Source organism: Rhipicephalus microplus, chromosome X (genome assembly GCF_043290135.1).
Source record: "Rhipicephalus microplus isolate Deutch F79 chromosome X, USDA_Rmic, whole genome shotgun sequence".
NCBI lineage: Eukaryota > Metazoa > Arthropoda > Arachnida > Ixodida > Ixodidae > Rhipicephalus > Rhipicephalus microplus.
The window spans coordinates 456,114,720-456,131,125 of NC_134710.1; the positions used below are offsets into that span (position 1 = coordinate 456,114,720).

At 45.8% G+C, this 16,406-nt stretch overlaps 1 protein-coding gene across 1 annotated transcript in view; it reads left to right on the forward strand.

Annotated features, from left to right (window-relative positions):
- Window positions 1–222: 222 nt before the first annotated feature.
- LOC142776647 (uncharacterized) overlaps window positions 223–16,406 on the forward strand; it is a 33,485-nt gene continuing 17,301 nt past the window's right edge. The window contains exons 1-2 of the mRNA XM_075880641.1: window positions 223–2,218; window positions 7,836–8,040. Of these exons, the coding sequence (XP_075736756.1) occupies window positions 7,837–8,040 (204 nt within the window). The 5' untranslated portion in view covers window positions 223–2,218; window position 7,836. The remainder of the gene's footprint in view (window positions 2,219–7,835; window positions 8,041–16,406) is intronic.

The window sequence follows — 16,406 nt, forward strand, 5'->3', positions numbered from 1 at the left end:
TATCCATATGCCCAGTTATTTGTATTTAGCTGTTATCTCTAGCGTGACTTCCTGTATTCTAAGCTCACTACCTTCGTTATCATTAAAAATCATCACTGGTGATTTTTCCTAACTGAACCTAAAATCTAACCTATCTCCCTCATTACCGCAGATGTCCATCAACCTTTGCAAATCTTCCTTGTTGTCGGCCATCAGCACTATATCATCACCGTACAATAATGCTGGTAGTGCCTGATCAATGAGTTTTACTTGTTTGACTAAAGAGAGGTTGAAGCCAAGTCCACTTCCCTCTAATTTGGCCTCTAATCCTTGTAGGTACATCATGAATAACAAGGGTGACAGTGGGCACGCCTGCCTAAGTCCACGTTTCACCACTGTGCGCTTGGATACTTGTTTTTCCCACTTTATAACTACCTTGTTAGTTTTATATATTTCCTTTAAAAGATTAGTGACTCCATCTTTTACACCCAGTGTGTCTAGTATTCCCCACAAGTCCTCTTGAACCACGCTATCGTGCGCTCCCTTGATATCGTACGCTCCCTTGAATTTCTGCAGGCCGGTAGGAAGCTTCATAGCACATCGCCTGATCTTGTGAAACGGCGCAGCCATGCAGGCAGGGCGTTCAATCCCCTCCCTATTTTTTGTATACTACTGTCCTTGTGTACATCGTATAACACATAACAGTAATGATAGCAAACAGATCATTGATTCGGGTGGGCTTGGTGTTTTTATTTAAAATGGAACAACGAGGAAGCTGCTGAAGTCCGTGCCTGTATACATGTGCTTTATATGGAGATGAAACTTTAACAAAAAAATGTAATGATAAACAGTAGGCTCATAACCAACAACATTTCTCTGAGGGTGCATGGAATATATGTCCCATGCAAGGCTATGCATTGCCGTCCTTACTGCATTAATTATGTACACGTACTGCAGGGCATGCAAGTATATGCAGACATACGCTGACGAAATGACATTTTTTGCTACATACACACGTGAACCGCACCAAATAAGACGTACGTGTTTGTATAGTCAGGGAACACTCGTGAATATTGATGAAATCACACAGCTGGCTTACAGTATAAGACAAACACAATTGCAAGCAGTAAAATGCGGCACTCTTTAAAGAGGCGGACCCAGGTTACGAGGAGAATTATTAATTATGGCATACACACCACGTGTCAAGCTTTTGCAATATCTAAAGAGACTAAATACAGAAATTTGCCTTTGTAAGTTAACATGACAGTACCAAATGTTACAGTCATGTTAACACACGAGAGAACAATTCATCGTTGGCTAAAGAATGTGTTTTAAATATTATACACAGCTTTGCAAGATAATATCGACGAGTTTTACTCGTCTAGGTGTGGGAGGTGTAGGCCTGAGAAAATACGATGTTGCTTCAGAGCCTTCCTTTCGTAATATTGCAATTTTATTGAACTCTCTCAAACGCGGCACCGTAAATTTCTAATGAGTGCTCGAACAAGGCAAGCAGGTCGCGGGGCAAAATCTTTGTAACATTTTGTTACCAAAACAGCGATACTAGCAATGCTTGAGCTGCACTTGCTGTTTTCGAAATTGTAACCTCGTCAATCTCATCACTGTGATCAGGAAACAGAGAAGAAATGTACAACAGTAGTACGTAGATAAATATTCAATTGCAAGCCCTTCAGCAATATCATCTGAACAAATTGCCAGTTCACTGGGGTTTGAATTCTCGATGGAAACAAACAGCTGACCAGGGACGCAAGCTTGTCTTGGCACTGGCTTGGCCGTTCATACAGAGCCAAAAGCCGCTGCAGGAAACTGGATTGCGGATCGGATTCAGACAAAGAATTTTATACATTTTTGTTTTCTTAGTTTCATTTCTCTAATTGCTCTTGTGATGGCGTGGACCGCGCTTCGTGATCTCATGTACCGGCGCACTGTTTTTAAGTTTAGTATGGCGCACGATAATACATGATTGCGTGCTTTAATTTAAAAAGGTTTGCGAGTATGGCAGCAACACTCCAATGTCGGGAAGAGGATAGTAGTAGAACCAGTAGCAGCTGCAGGCCCGGATGGAGTGACTCAGCAATGTCAAATGCCTTTTGTGTTGGCCGTTCTGGCAGTTCCGCCGACTGTATAAAAAGAGGCGACCCCGTCGCTTGTCCTCTTCTCTTTTCCTTCGGGCATCAGCGACAACGTAACGGACGACGTGTTCGACTTCACCGTGCACGTGAGTATAGGTTGGTGTTTCATTCGAGTGAATTCTTGTTCGGATTTGCAACTTTTCGACTTCATCCTGATCACCTGTCGCCGGCAATAAGTCACATACGTGTGATATTTAGGTGAAATAAATGATAATGCACATTTTCTGCTCCATTTGCGTGACTTAGCTACACCAGGACGTGAGGTAAAGCCTTTGTCGCCTAGCAACTAGCTGGCAAGATCGATCACTCACATCCTTCAGTTCACGAATCAACGTGCCTGCTTTAAAATTAGTAAGCTGCTCGCAAAGAAATCTCACTGAGGCAATTTTGTTTTCTATGAACAATGCACCGTAGATATGTCTTGAATAAAAGAAAACTTGAAAAATAAATGTCGCGACCTTTTAGAAAACGACGTGTCTAATGGCTACACGCGGCATTTTGTAAAAGGCTCATTAAATTCACTATTGTTTCGTAGTTTCTGCTTGAAATTATTATTGTCTCGGAATTTCATGGCCCAACACCCTAAGCCAAAATTCGGCAACGTTGGACTAACTGCAGTCGTTAAACCAAAAGACGAAAGGTTCATCCAACAGGGACTAAATGCGTGGCAGTGCGTGTCTTGCGCAAACGCCCGGCAATGAAGTGACCAACGGGGAGGGCAACTGCGCCGCGATCGCCTCCTGTCGATGCTGCACTGCAATGGTCGGCGTGGTCGGCGATCATGAAAACAAGTTATATAGGCTATACGCCACTGTGAAAGCGAAGCAATATGAAACGAATAGAAGATGTTATGAGAGGCAAGTAATACAACACGCAGTCAGTGCACACAACAAGTGCCCTCGCGTTTTCACCATGCCGGCACGGGTGGGCCGAAACCAAGTGAAAATTGCCGAACACAGGCAATGCGGATAACTCGCTTCAATGTGCTGAATTAGTTCGAACTACGACCAACACTGACAACGCTAATAAAAGTAAGCTGTTCATCAGCGGTCGTGTACCCACACAGTGACCACAACTTCAAAGCGATATATAAAAAAAGTAGGCTTCGTACGTCCTCGGTATCAAGCTGGCTGCCGGTGTGAGTGCATTGCCGGCACAAGCGAAGGAAACGTCGCGTACAAATTTACAGAAAATGTAGCCCAGACAAACTTATGTCTTTTTCTCCACGCGACAATGGTCATCAAAAATCCAGCGTGTAGGCGATCGTGGATACGACTAATCGTGTGGCCAGTGGTACACAGGGTTGCGACTTACCAGCATGATGAAAGAACCGTGCCTGCGAACGGTCTCGTTGCTGTAAGTATACAGATATATACATCACCCGGTAAGCCACCGCGAACATGGGACACTTACCTATTGTTCATTTGTGGCAATAAAATAACGACGACGAAAATTCCACGTGAGCCGCATATTGCGATCGCCTGTGGTCGTTTAGCCGTACTCGTCGTAAGCCTAGCGACGCCGTCGGCAAGCCGATACGGTATGCATCGTTGGGGCGCCTGGCTGCTTCGCCGGCTTTCCTGTAAAGCGCCGCTGCTATGTTCGTGTTTGCGGACTCGCGCGCCAGCAGTGCGAACGCTGGTTCGGCCGACATGATCAAATGCCAGCTGATAATTCGTAGTCTCGGGCTGGAGGCATGTTGAAGAATAGATGGATCTATATTAAAAGATCGGTGCGCATCGGTGCTACAAATTAGTATATGCAAATTTTCGCGTTACGGTATCAATGTTTATTGTTTTTTTAAGCCGAGTGAAAGTCGCCCACTGGCACTAGCTGCGAGGTCAAAATACTGTGCTATATATACCCGAAAGTCTGTTCTCGTAATATGGCGCGGGCACTCAGTGTTTGCGGTGTTTTACTTTGAAATAATATTGCGTATGTATATATGTGTGTGTGTTGAATGAATTGCACGATATGTTTCTCAATGCTGATTAAATTGGAATAAATATAAAATATACTCCACAAACACAGTGTCGCCATTTTTTTGCCATTGGTCGAGACGGTTCAACTGTTAGTCCCACTGGAGCATTCTACTGCGACCAACGTTTAAACCAGATGGAATAAGTGCTTAAGGTAACAGTTCAACCTTTGCAGTTACTCCCGCAGTTAGTCCAAAATTGGTTCAAAATTTGTGGCAGTGCATTTAGACTCCTAAAGGTGCAATGACATACCCCACTTTAGTCCTTTTCGGCTTAGAGTGAATCTTTTACTTTGGCTGAAAATCTCGGCGGCAAAAATTTTGTTCAGTGTCCCTTTAAGGGCAGGTGTAGATGCCATCACTTCAGTAGCAAATCGTTTTGCTAGTCGGTCGGCTGGTTAACAATAAGGGTACTAACTAGAGTTCCCGATCAGCAACACATCATCATGGCTTCATGAGATGCTGCATTATATACATTCTATCCTCGTTTTTAAATAGGTGTACCGTATGGTCCACTGTTATAAGAAACAAGCGAGCTCATGGACAGTGAGCCATGTGGTGCTAACTGGCAGCGAGGCTTGTGAATGGGACGCATGTGCATAGAATCGGGGTGCGCCCAGTTTTGTCTGCCATTTCTCCGCCTGTACGCATGACAGCATTAGAAAGTGCATCTGTATTTTGGCTGTGCAATTTATCTAGCCCAGTGCCTCCTGCTTCAGGAATTTCCTGTGAGCACAAAAAATGCATGATTTTAATCGTTGCTGCAGTGTTTTGCAAGTTGTCACCGTAAAGCACATCATATTTTTCGCATAATGCTTGCTGCAACTGACAAGTTTCGATGACTCAAAATGCTATTCTGGTCTGATGTAGCAAACATTTTAAGCTCGTCCTCGTGACCATGAAATATTGGTTTATTAAATAATGGAAGGCAGAGTTGGTATCAGTTGATTTACAGTGTGAAAATGAAAAGTGCGAAGGACCGTGCCTCGCAAGTAAGCCCCGAGAGCATGAGCAGAGAAGTAGCAGATGAGGATGCGCATGCGCTGCATTTCCAAATCTCACCAGCACTAGTGCTTGACGGACTGCTGGCCACGCACTAGCGTGTTCCTTCTGAAACAGGACACTGGCCCTGAAAGCAAGTTTTTGAAGCTCATAAGTAAAACGTAGAATGGGCCCCCTAAATGCACCCATCCTTGAACCATTGGGCTTATGAATCAGTGCCCATTTCAAAATACAACTATTCTGAGTAATATATTGTGACAGAACTATGCATGAAGTTAAAAAATGGGAAAAAAGTCTTTAAATGTCCCCTTTATACATAGTGTTCTTGTGATGTCACTTCTGCCGTTGTCGCCCTCTCCCGCCATGCCCGGGTAACTCCCTGGGTACCTACGGCAGTTCACGTGCTGCAGTGCAGTTTGTGGAGGGCTCGTCATCTGTTGCTGTGAACGATGTTGAAAGGGAAGCATTGTGGTTTTTTGTTGTCTGACTTTAACGAGCTCATTGGATCAGGAAGGCCTTGCTCGTTCACTCGATACAAGACCAGATAATCAAGATGTGCGACACATACACCAGCCACGGCGTACACCGGCTGCCCGCCACAACCTATGAGGGCCTATTATCTTGCTTTCACTACGAATTGCCTGGCCCAAAAACAAGTGAATGCTCAAAATCTCTCGAACCGCAATTTTAAGAGTGGATGTGCGAAGCGCATCCGTTCCCATCGAAAACTAGTCGTGCAGAGCTAGGCAAGTTTACAAGAGATATAATATTATGGATATATTGTCGTGGCCCACGCCACCAAAGTAGCAATGCCCCCCCCTCCTTAAGTGTTTTAAACAGTGCTGATGTTGAGCTTGAGCCTCTTTGATTGCAATTTGTGGAAACAGTCGAGTAAAATATTATACAAGGCAGATAGCGACTTTGCGTGGTGTGTGCCGTGGTAATGCCAGTCATCACTTTATTTTTCGCGTATGTTTTAACACACGTTTCACTTCGTATTTTGCTTTTGTTGTACGCTAACGTACAGTGGAGTCACTGAACATGATAGAGACCGTGTATAGAAATAATTGACTAATTTTAAAAAAATTCTGACGCCCAACTTGAACCGATCGGCTATACTTCAAAGTAAACTAATATTGTTTCCCATTCTTTATCAGTTTGTTTCAATGCAATACCAAAATCTCAGCGATCGCCATCACGACTTTAGCCGCCTCCCTCGCCATTATGATTTTAACTGCGGACAAGTTTGTATGTACAGTATCTTCGTAAGCTATACCTGTTTGCAGGTAAATATTTGGCTATGGCACTTACCCGTAATGAAGTTGCACCTGAAGATGCAAATATTGCAAAGTTTCTTCAAGTAGCTTTTGTTAATCTGCACCAGCCAAATACGCTGGTACTTTTAGGAAAATCGCAATGTGCATTCTCAATTTTAGGTAATAACTTTCAGCGAATTAACACCCTAAGTTTTGCTCCCTCTGCGTGGACTACTAAATCAACTTGGCTCACTAGCAGCTCATAATTCCTCAAACTTGCATCGTGAGGCAAAACTATACGGGCGCAAGCACGAGGAGACAACATGGCAGTTGTAGGCGATAGATTCGATAGGTGCCCGGGCATGTCGGTGGCGAATTTGGGAAGTGACGAAAAGGCGCTGCGAGATGCACGCGCACACTTTGTGTAGTTGCTGTATTGGACAGCAAACTTTTTCTTATCTGGGCATTTTTACCAAAGGAAGCTTCATCATATGGCGTGATAAATGAAGCGAATCCACAGGTTGAACCACATCATTGTCTCGCAGTGCTTTTGTACTTTTTTAGCTCGCAAATTTTATTTGTACATATAAGTGACAACTTGCCAGTAATAAGGCAGCACTCGTTTCTTTACCATGTGATCATCTCCGGTGTGCTGCTGCCTCAATATTTCAAATTCTAAGCATTTACACCATTGTATGCTAACTTTTCCTTCAAAGTGAGACAAGCCACATGTGTATCGTAGATCAAAAAGCATGCCAGTTTCACGTACTTGTAAGGTAAACTTCAGAAATGCACAGTTGATAAAAATAATAGTTTATAGTGCATCTACATAGGAGAGCACCTGTGGCACCAATTAGATCATTTTGCATAGCTTCCACGTATTCATTGTACATCTAAGACTACCAATTATTGTGCTGTTCCACATTGTCCATGTGGCTATTAGGCACAGGATAGATCATTGTTGCATGTGGCAGTACTTTGTATGGCACACTAGACAAGGTCGAACAAGCTGTCAGCTGCAGTGTGTTCAGGAAAAATCTATGCTATATTGTACAGACAGTGCTGTCACATTTCATCAGTGTGCAGTTTTATCGAATATTAATAAATATACCACTACATCTTTATTTACATTAGGCATATTGCAGAGAACAATTAAAAGCTTTGTAGCATAATGTGAAAGATGTCAGTTTTTTCATTTTTAGCACTCTATACACTATAAGTTCTCCTTTTCATACATGTAAATTATAAGCTACCATTTTTCAGTGTATGTTGCCATCTGTGGTTTACAGCATAACATGTAAGGCACTCGGTACCTCTTCTCATTATTCATAAACATTGAATTTTTTCTTGAAATTTCAGGCGTATTTTTTATTAGAGCTGCTCTGGACTTGACATGTAGTTCGTTATCAGTGAATAAACAAAATTGACGCGGTTTCTTGGCTACAAACTTTACCACTATGATTACAGCATGCCGAAGCTTTTTGCTGTCGTGACGTATCCGGAAGAACAAGATAAAGTGGCCGTTGTGCCACTCTCGTGGCTAACGGAAGACCGGCCCAGTGCCACTGGCCTCCAAAGAGGAGGGGTGTTCGGGTCGAAGAATTGGTTCGAGACCGGGTGGACCCAACTGCAGCCTGGCAAAAGTACCCAGTTTGTCTTGCGGCTCGGTGCAGTAAGTGAAGTTTCCGAGTTTTTTGTGTTTACCTTGGGCACATCAGACTAATTATAACAAAAAAGAAAAACTTTTCGCCTAGGAAAAACTCGAAGTTTTGGCACATTAACATGTGCCACCTTCCTTGTCCCTTAGTTTCCTTTGTTTTATTGTTGTGTTTTCTCTTCACACACCACATTAGGCATGCCACTTTATCTCAGTATCTCTTCCCATTTTTTTAATGCAGAGCACTTCAGGTGGTTAGGCTGTTGTATGCTGTCACTGTTGCTTGGCCTGACACCAGCAAATCTACATACAGCATATTGAGCGCATGCTCACACTTAAAAGAAGTCTTCTTCCTCTTCTCTGAGTTTTTCGACAGTGATATTAAGGTGGGACATTACTGCTATGGCTAGGTGCAGCGTTAATGTTCTGTCTAACAAAAAAAATGAGCCCTCAAGAGCCCTCAAGCATACACTTTTTTCTTATCGCTCCACAAACACGACAATGCAAACCATGTGCGAAAATTATGAGAGAAAGCCGACAAAAATAAAAAGGAAAGGAAAGAAAGGATACAAAGTAAAAGAAATAGAAACACAAAGATAAATACAGAAAAAAGTGAGGAAACGGGAGAGGAGCAAAAAAACCCAAAGAGAAACAAAAAAGGCTCCACACTTCCTTCAGGCTTAGCAGCAGCAGGGCTAAGCTGCCTTAATTCTTTTCTCACCTCATTTTTCTATTTGCGCTTTCCTTTGCCCCTCTTGTTTCGGGAGGGCATAGAAAGCATATTATGAACCTGCTATGGTAGGCACTTATGAAAAGAGACTGCAAGTTCGGCACAGTGACAACCACTGTTCATGGATATTTCACTAGGTACATAGTCACCTAACACTTTTACTTTCTTTGAGGCTGTAGCCGACGCCAGCTGAAGAACGGGGAACAAAACTGCCAAGTAATTAGTCGTACATATCCCCAGACACTGGCGTGCATCATGCGTCTGTGTAATGCACAGCCTTCTCATTCTGGCGCATGCAACTTACTCTATGAAAATTTTCGTGATGATGAACCCACGCTTTGAAAAAGTACTGGGCTTGAATTCTTCAGAATATATATTAATTAGTTAAAAATCAATTTAGACACCTTGTGGCTCCGACGTTCGGCATAGCAATTGCCATGTGGGAACAGAAGGCTCAAATCAAACAAATTATTTGGGTGACTGAACTGATGTCACTGTCATGAAGTCGGAGCTTCTGAAAATCTTGATTCTTTTCGTGGAAACCATGCACATGGTCCACTAAATGGCCACCTAATATAGCAAGCAAGATGTTGCCATCTAGCAGTCTATCTGCTTGACATGTCCACATGAGCTAGCTTCAAACAGTCTATAAGAATTGTCTTATTGTGTTCGTTAACTAAAAGTATAAAGTACTTCAAATCGCACTTGAGAACTTTCAAAGGGTTGTTGTAAGGTGCTTGTAATGGAGCATGAGTAACATCGTAGTGGATGAAGACGCGGCTGGTATAAGCTGTCTTGGAATCATGACGAAGTGGCGGTACTGCGGCAGTAGCCATAGTAGTTCGCAGGCAATCGGCATAGCAGTGAACTTCAATTCTACTTTACTTCAATTCTGAAGTAAAGAATTCGCAAGGTACACAAAGTGTAGTGCCAAAAACTAGCTCTGCAGACGAGCGCTGCGTGTTTTCTTTCAACGCTGTGTGAAGACCTAGTAAAACCAAAAGCAGGTGCTCGGTTCATGGAGTTCTTGAGAATTGTGCCCGTGACGCTTTTAGTTGTGCTGATATTTTGGGGGTGAAGTTGCTGCTGAAAATGTGTTGCTCTGGGTGTTTATTGGAGAGTGAGAGCACATCGTGAAAATCTTCTGTGGCAACTTCCGAATAGTTGCCTTGCATGGACAAACTCTGTCTTACCTTTAACTTGTCACCACTTGCTAGGTTTGCCGCCCGCTTTGCAATACTGTGATCTATCCTTACCTTGGTTGCAGTGCAGCACAAAACGAAAGACACAGGGAATGAATTGACAGCACGGCACTGTGTTGTTGCTTTTCTTCCCGTTGTCCTCATCTTGAGCTTTGCTGTAATTCAAGTTAAAAAGTGATTGCAACCAACTGGCCCAGCATGCCGTCTACAGTTGAACCCTGCTATAATGAACACCGCTACAATGAGTACCAGCTTAGTGAACTTGTACAAATTGTTGGTGTTTCTACACAGGTCCCTTTTTCATTGATAGTAGAAACACATATTAAGATATGTACTGCAACATGACACTTCCATTGGTCATGAAACTGACTGCTAACAATATATACGACTGGTAACATTTAAAGCATGTAGAAACATTTAGAACTGTTAAGGAGAGATGTGGGTCGAAAAAGAAGAGTTTTCTAAAAAATTTACAATTTTTGTTCTCACCTGTTAAGAATAGAACCTTTACTGTACCGAAAGAAGATAGATATGTCGATACTCAACTAGAAATGCTTTAAAATTGTGTCTAAAGAGCACAAGTTGGTTGTTAAAAAGTTGTTAGTGTGCAGTCTTTGAGCACCTTACCCCTGATAATGCGCCGCCGCTCGCCATTGTCGATCGCATGAGGCAAAGAGGCAAGCCTCACTCTCCAAATAACTACTGTTTTCTTCACTGCTTCAGTGCAAGAAATAAACAGAAGCATGCTTTTGCCCAGTTTTCTTTAATGCCGCGACGGGCTTTTATATTGTGTGTTATGGATCGGTGATAGCCACTGTGTGTAATGTAGAGCCTACTTGCGGGGTTCATGTCTCGTCAAGCAGCACAGTTGAAAGCTTTTCTTGTCTGTTTATCTCTGTTATGGATCCGGAAAAGTGTAGCTCAAGCGATAGCTGTGCTGACAGTGGGAAAGCTGTTGTGGCAGCGCACCCTGTAGGAATGGGCCATGAGCAGTTGGTCCGATTTGCGGCATTTTTTGGCTTGAACTTTGGCCAATGCATTATGAGTCATTTACAGCCACCAGCTGGAGAGCCCGTGATTTGGCAGTAGACGTCGTCTGTGGCCGTCTTGCGAGGTCGAAAGGGCTCACAGTGAGAGACATTGGTGGGGATGACATTGACGTTATGTATGACGGTATGTGGCACAAACGCGGCCACAAGAGCCACAAAGGTATAGTTTGTCCGTGCACATAGTTTGACATAGTTTGACATAGTTTGTCCGTGCAAGGCAACTATTTGGAAGTTGCCATAGCAGATTATCACAATGTGCTCTCACTCTCCAATAAACACCCAGAGCAACACATTTTCAGCACCAACTTCACCACCAAAATATCAGCACAACTAAAAGCGTCACGGGCACAATTCTCAAGAACTCCTTGGACCGAGCACCTGCCTTTGGTTTTACTAGGTCGTCACACAGCGTTGAAAGAAAACACGCAGCACTCGTCTGCAAAGCTAGTTTTTGGCACTACACTTTGTGTACCTTGCGAATTCTTTACTTCAGAATTGAAGTAAAGTACAATTGAAGTACACTGCTATGCGATTGCCTGCGAACTACTATGGCTACTGCCGCAGTACGGCCACTTTGTCATGATTCCAAGACAGCTTATACCAGCCGCATCTTCATCCACTACGATGTTACTCATGCTCCATTACAAGCACCTTACAACGACTCTTTTAAAGTCCTCAAGTGCGATTTGAAGTACTTTATACTTTTAGTTAACGAACACAATTAGACAATTCTTATAGACTGTTTGAACCTTACTCATGTGGACATGTCAAGCAGATAGACTGCTTGATGGCAACATCTCCCTTGCTATAATAGGTGGCCATATAGTGGACCATGTGCATGGTGTCCACGAAAAGGATCAAGAGTCTCAGAAGCTCCGACTTCATGACCGTGACATCAGTTCAGTCACCCAAATAATTTGTTTGTTTTGAGCTTTCTGTTCCCACATGGCAATTGCTATGCCGAACGTCGGTGCCACAAGGTGTCTAAATTTATTTTTAACCAATTCATATATATTGTCACGTTAAAGAGACAGGAGACGTTTTTAAGGCGTCCTCACAAAAGTCCGAAGAGCGGTCGGCTCAGCACAGCCAAAAACAGAACAATGGCACGAGGGGAACTGCCACTTCGTCTGCCTCTTTTGCGCTGGCAGATCAAGCGCGCGGCACTGCCCCTCCTCCCTGAAGAGCATCGCCTCGATGCTAAACGAAGCGTGTATCGTAAAAAAAAAAACATTGTCACAGTGTGTGGTACGGTTTTAACCGCACCACGTGCACAATCTCGGGTCGTAGCTGTCGGCGTCGGGGTGGTTGGCTTCCGTCCGGAAGGACTTCGTAATTGACGTCGCTCACTTGTCGTAGCACTTTGTACGGGCCAAAATACCGACTGAGAAGCTTCTCAGAGAGACCTTTGCAGCGCACAGGGGTCCAAACCAACACCTGGTCACCTGGTTTATAATCGACTTGTCTGTGGCAGCGGTTGTAGCGCTGTGCATCGACGCCTTGTTGTTTCTTGATGTTTACGCGGGCTAGTTGACGTGCTTCCTCGGCTCGTTGCACGAAACACTCAGCATCTTCGTCGAGATTCTCGATGTTGTCAATGTCGCATGGGAGCATTGCGTCCAACATCGTCTGAACGTCCCGACCGTATAGAAGACGAAACGGAGTGAATCGTGTGGTCTCTTGCGTAGCGGTATTATACGCGAATGTTACGTAAGGCAGTATTTCATCCCACGTCTTGTGCTGTACGTCTATGTACATAGACAGCATATCAGTCATCGTTTTGTTAAGCCGCTCGGTCAGTCCATTTGTCTGAGGGTGATACGCTGTTGTCTTGCGATGCGTGGAGTAACTTAACTGAAAAACTTGTTCAAGGAGCCTTGCTGTAAACGCTGTTCCTCGGTCTGTGATGACACAGGATGGAGCACCGTGGCGTAATACAATTCTCTCGATGAAAAACTGAGCAACTTCACAAGCCGTGCTTTTAGGAAGCGCCTTAGTTTCAGCATAGCGGGTTAGATAATCTGTAGCGACGATTATCCACTTGTTGCCGGAAGATGACAAGGGAAACGGACCCAGGAGGTCCATGCCGACTTGATCGAAGGGTGTTCTGGGTGGCTCGATAGGGTGAAGTAATCCCGCAGGCTTAACAGATGGGGATTTTCGGCGCTGGCATTCGCGGCAGGCTTGAACGTACTGTTTAACGCAAGCGGCAAGTTTCGGCCAGTAGTAAGACTTTCGTACCCTAGCGATGGTTCGGGTGATGCCCAGATGGCCCGATGGAGGCTCGTTGTGGCAGGCAAATAGAATTTCCTCACGCAGCTCTGCGGGGACGACCAACAGGTAAGTTTTGTTGCTGGCGGCTGCGTTCTTCTTGTACAACACGCCCTGTCGTAAGCAGAAGGATGACAATCCGCGAGTTATATGCTGGGGCAGTGATACGTTGCGGCCCTCTAGATGTTCAATGATAGGTCGCAATTGAGCATCTGCTCGCTGCCGTAAAGCCAAGTCTGTTACGCTTACGGAGCCAAGGAAAGGGCAGTCCTCTTCGAAGCTCTGAGCGGCAGGCTCAACTGGCGCGCGTGACAACGTGTCCGCATCTTCGTGTGCACGACCGGACTTGTACACGATAGTGACGTCGTACTCCTGCAGACGTAGGCTCCACCTTGCCAGTCGTCCGGAGGGGTCTCTGAGGTTCGCAAGCCAGCACAGCGAGTGATGATCCGTCACTACTCTGAATGGACGGCCGTAAAGGTAAGGTCGAAACTTAGCAATTGCCCACACGACAGCAAGGCACTCCTTCTCCGTGGTACTGTAGTTTGACTCCGGGCGTGTTAGGGTTCGGCTTGCGTAGGCGATAACCTTTTCAATTCCCTCCTGCCGTTGGACGAGTACCGCGCCCAGACCGACGTTACTGGCGTCGGTATGAATTTCTGTTTCGGCTTCCTCGTCGAAATGTCCAAGAACAGGTGGTGATGCCAGGCGAAGCCGAAGCTCTGTGAATGCTGATTCTTGTTCAGCACTCCAAACGAACGGCGTATCGTCTCTAGTGAGTCTAGTTAATGGTTCGGCAATTTTCGAAAAATTGCCTATAAAGCGCCGGTAGTACGCGCATAGACCAAGAAACCGCCGCACACTTTTCTTATCGGCAGGAGTCGGGAAGGCTGCGACAGCGGCGGTTTTCTCAGGGTCAGGACGGACGCCTTCTGCGCTTACGACATGTCCAAGGAACTTTAGTTCTTCGTAACCGAAATGGCATTTTTGCGGCTTTAACGTAAGGTTAGCCGTCCGAATCGCCTCAAGTACTTGTCGTAGTCGCTTCAGATGTTCGGAGAAGCTGGTTGAAAACACGACCACATCATCCAAGTACACAAGGCAGCTTTGCCATTTTAAGTCAGTCAACACAGTGTCCATCATGCGTTGGAAGGTAGCTGGCGCAGAGCAGAGTCCGAACGGTAGCACCCGAAATTCGTAGAGGCCATCCGGCGTGACAAAGGCGGTTTTTTCGCGGTCGCGCTCATCAACCTCAATTTGCCAGTAGCCACTCTTTAAATCCAGGGAAGAAAAATACTTCGCTCGTCGTAGTCGGTCAAGCGAGTCATCAATACGCGGCAGCGGATAAACATCTTTTTTTGTGACGTTGTTGAGCTTTCTGTAATCTACACAGAAGCGAAGCGTACCGTCCTTCTTCTTAACCAGAACGACCGGTGAGGACCAGGGACTGTTCGAAGGCTGGATAACGCCGTCGTCGATCATTTCTTTCACTTGCTGCTTGATAGCTGCGCGTTCTGTCGGCGAGACGCGGTATGGCTGTTGGTGAATAGGTCTTGCGTCATCGTAAGTGATTATCCTGTGCTGTGTAATTGGCGTCTGACTCACTTTAGACGACTGAGCAAAGCACGCCCTGAATTCAAACAATAGCTCTCGCAAGGCCCTCTGGTTCTCTTCTGGCAGTGCACTGTTCATGTCAACATCTATTACGGTTTGTCCATTGCGGCTACTGTCTTCACAGGCAAAACACTCAATGACGTCCTCCAAGGCTTCAGCGTAGGCGACCGCAGTGCCCCGGAAAAGGTGACGATGCTCATTGGTGAAATTTGTAATCATGACCTCGGCTGTACCGTTCCGAATGTCAATGATGCCTCGTGCCACAGAAATTCCAAGCGCCAGCAGCAGGGAGACGTTGCACTCTGCCACTGTTTCACCGTCACTGGTTCCTTCGGAAGTCACCTGAATTAGGATACTTGCACGAGGTGGTATTGTGACACTGTCGTCGGAAACACGGAGGGCGGTTGTACGGCGGTTGGAGTCCCTTGACGTAGCGTTGACTGTCGAAAAGGAAATGCAGCGTCGCCGTAGGTCGATTACGGCGCCATATTCCCGAAGAAAATCGAGGCCGAGAATTAATTCGCGGGAGCAGTCACGTAGCACGATGGAGCTGACCAAAAACGTGCAGCCTCGTATTTGTAGCCTGGACGTGCACAAACCAACCGGCGTTACAACATGTCCGCCAGCTGTACGTACATGCGATCCTGTCCAAGGCATTATCACTTTCTTCAAGGTACGTGCCAATTGTCCGCTAATAATCGAGTAGTCAGCACCAGTGTCTATTAAGGCAGTTAAATTGCGACCGTCGAGCAGCACAGGTATGTCCATTGAAAAGTCGCTCAGCTGGGATACAGGCGCCGGCGTAGTCGAATTTCCGTTGGTCCGATGTCGCGTCGATTGGAGGGCGAGGTCTTCATCACGTCGAGAATCAGCGGCCTCGCCTCGAAAGGTCGCTGGCGTTAGTTTTCCAGGCGAGGGCTCGGAGACCGTCCTTGCGGCCTTCGATTTCCGTTGCCTGAATAAGATGACGACCGCGGTGACGGTGAGCGCGACTGACGCCTGAGTGGGACGTTCTGCCGAGCGATAAAATCTTCAATTTCTGGTGGTCTCTGTCCAAACCGGGGGCGGGGTGAATTGGCAGGAAAACCCTGCAGCCCAAGTCGGCGGTACTGGCAGTCTCGGTAGAGGTGACCCGCTTCACCGCAGTGGTAGCAAAGCGGTCGTCGGTCGGGCATGCGCCATATGTCGGATTTACGCATGACGGGTCGAGTGTCTGCAAAATAAGGGACCACCTGTGCGGACTGCAGTGTGGCGTACGGGGTTGCGGCTGGTAGTGGGACTGGTGCAGGTGCGTTGTGTTCGAACGTGTCGGTATAAGTGGTGCGCTGGAAACCACTCACTGGGGATGGTGTCGTGGACGACGGAACGGTGCGTCTCAATACGTCTGCGTAGGTCACCCCTAGAGGTTCACTTGAAGTTGCGAACGCCTGAAGTGGTGCAGCAACCTGCGTTGGTGTCTCGCGGCGAGGTGTGCCGAGCGCATGCTGAACTTCGTCACGTATGATGGTGGCGATG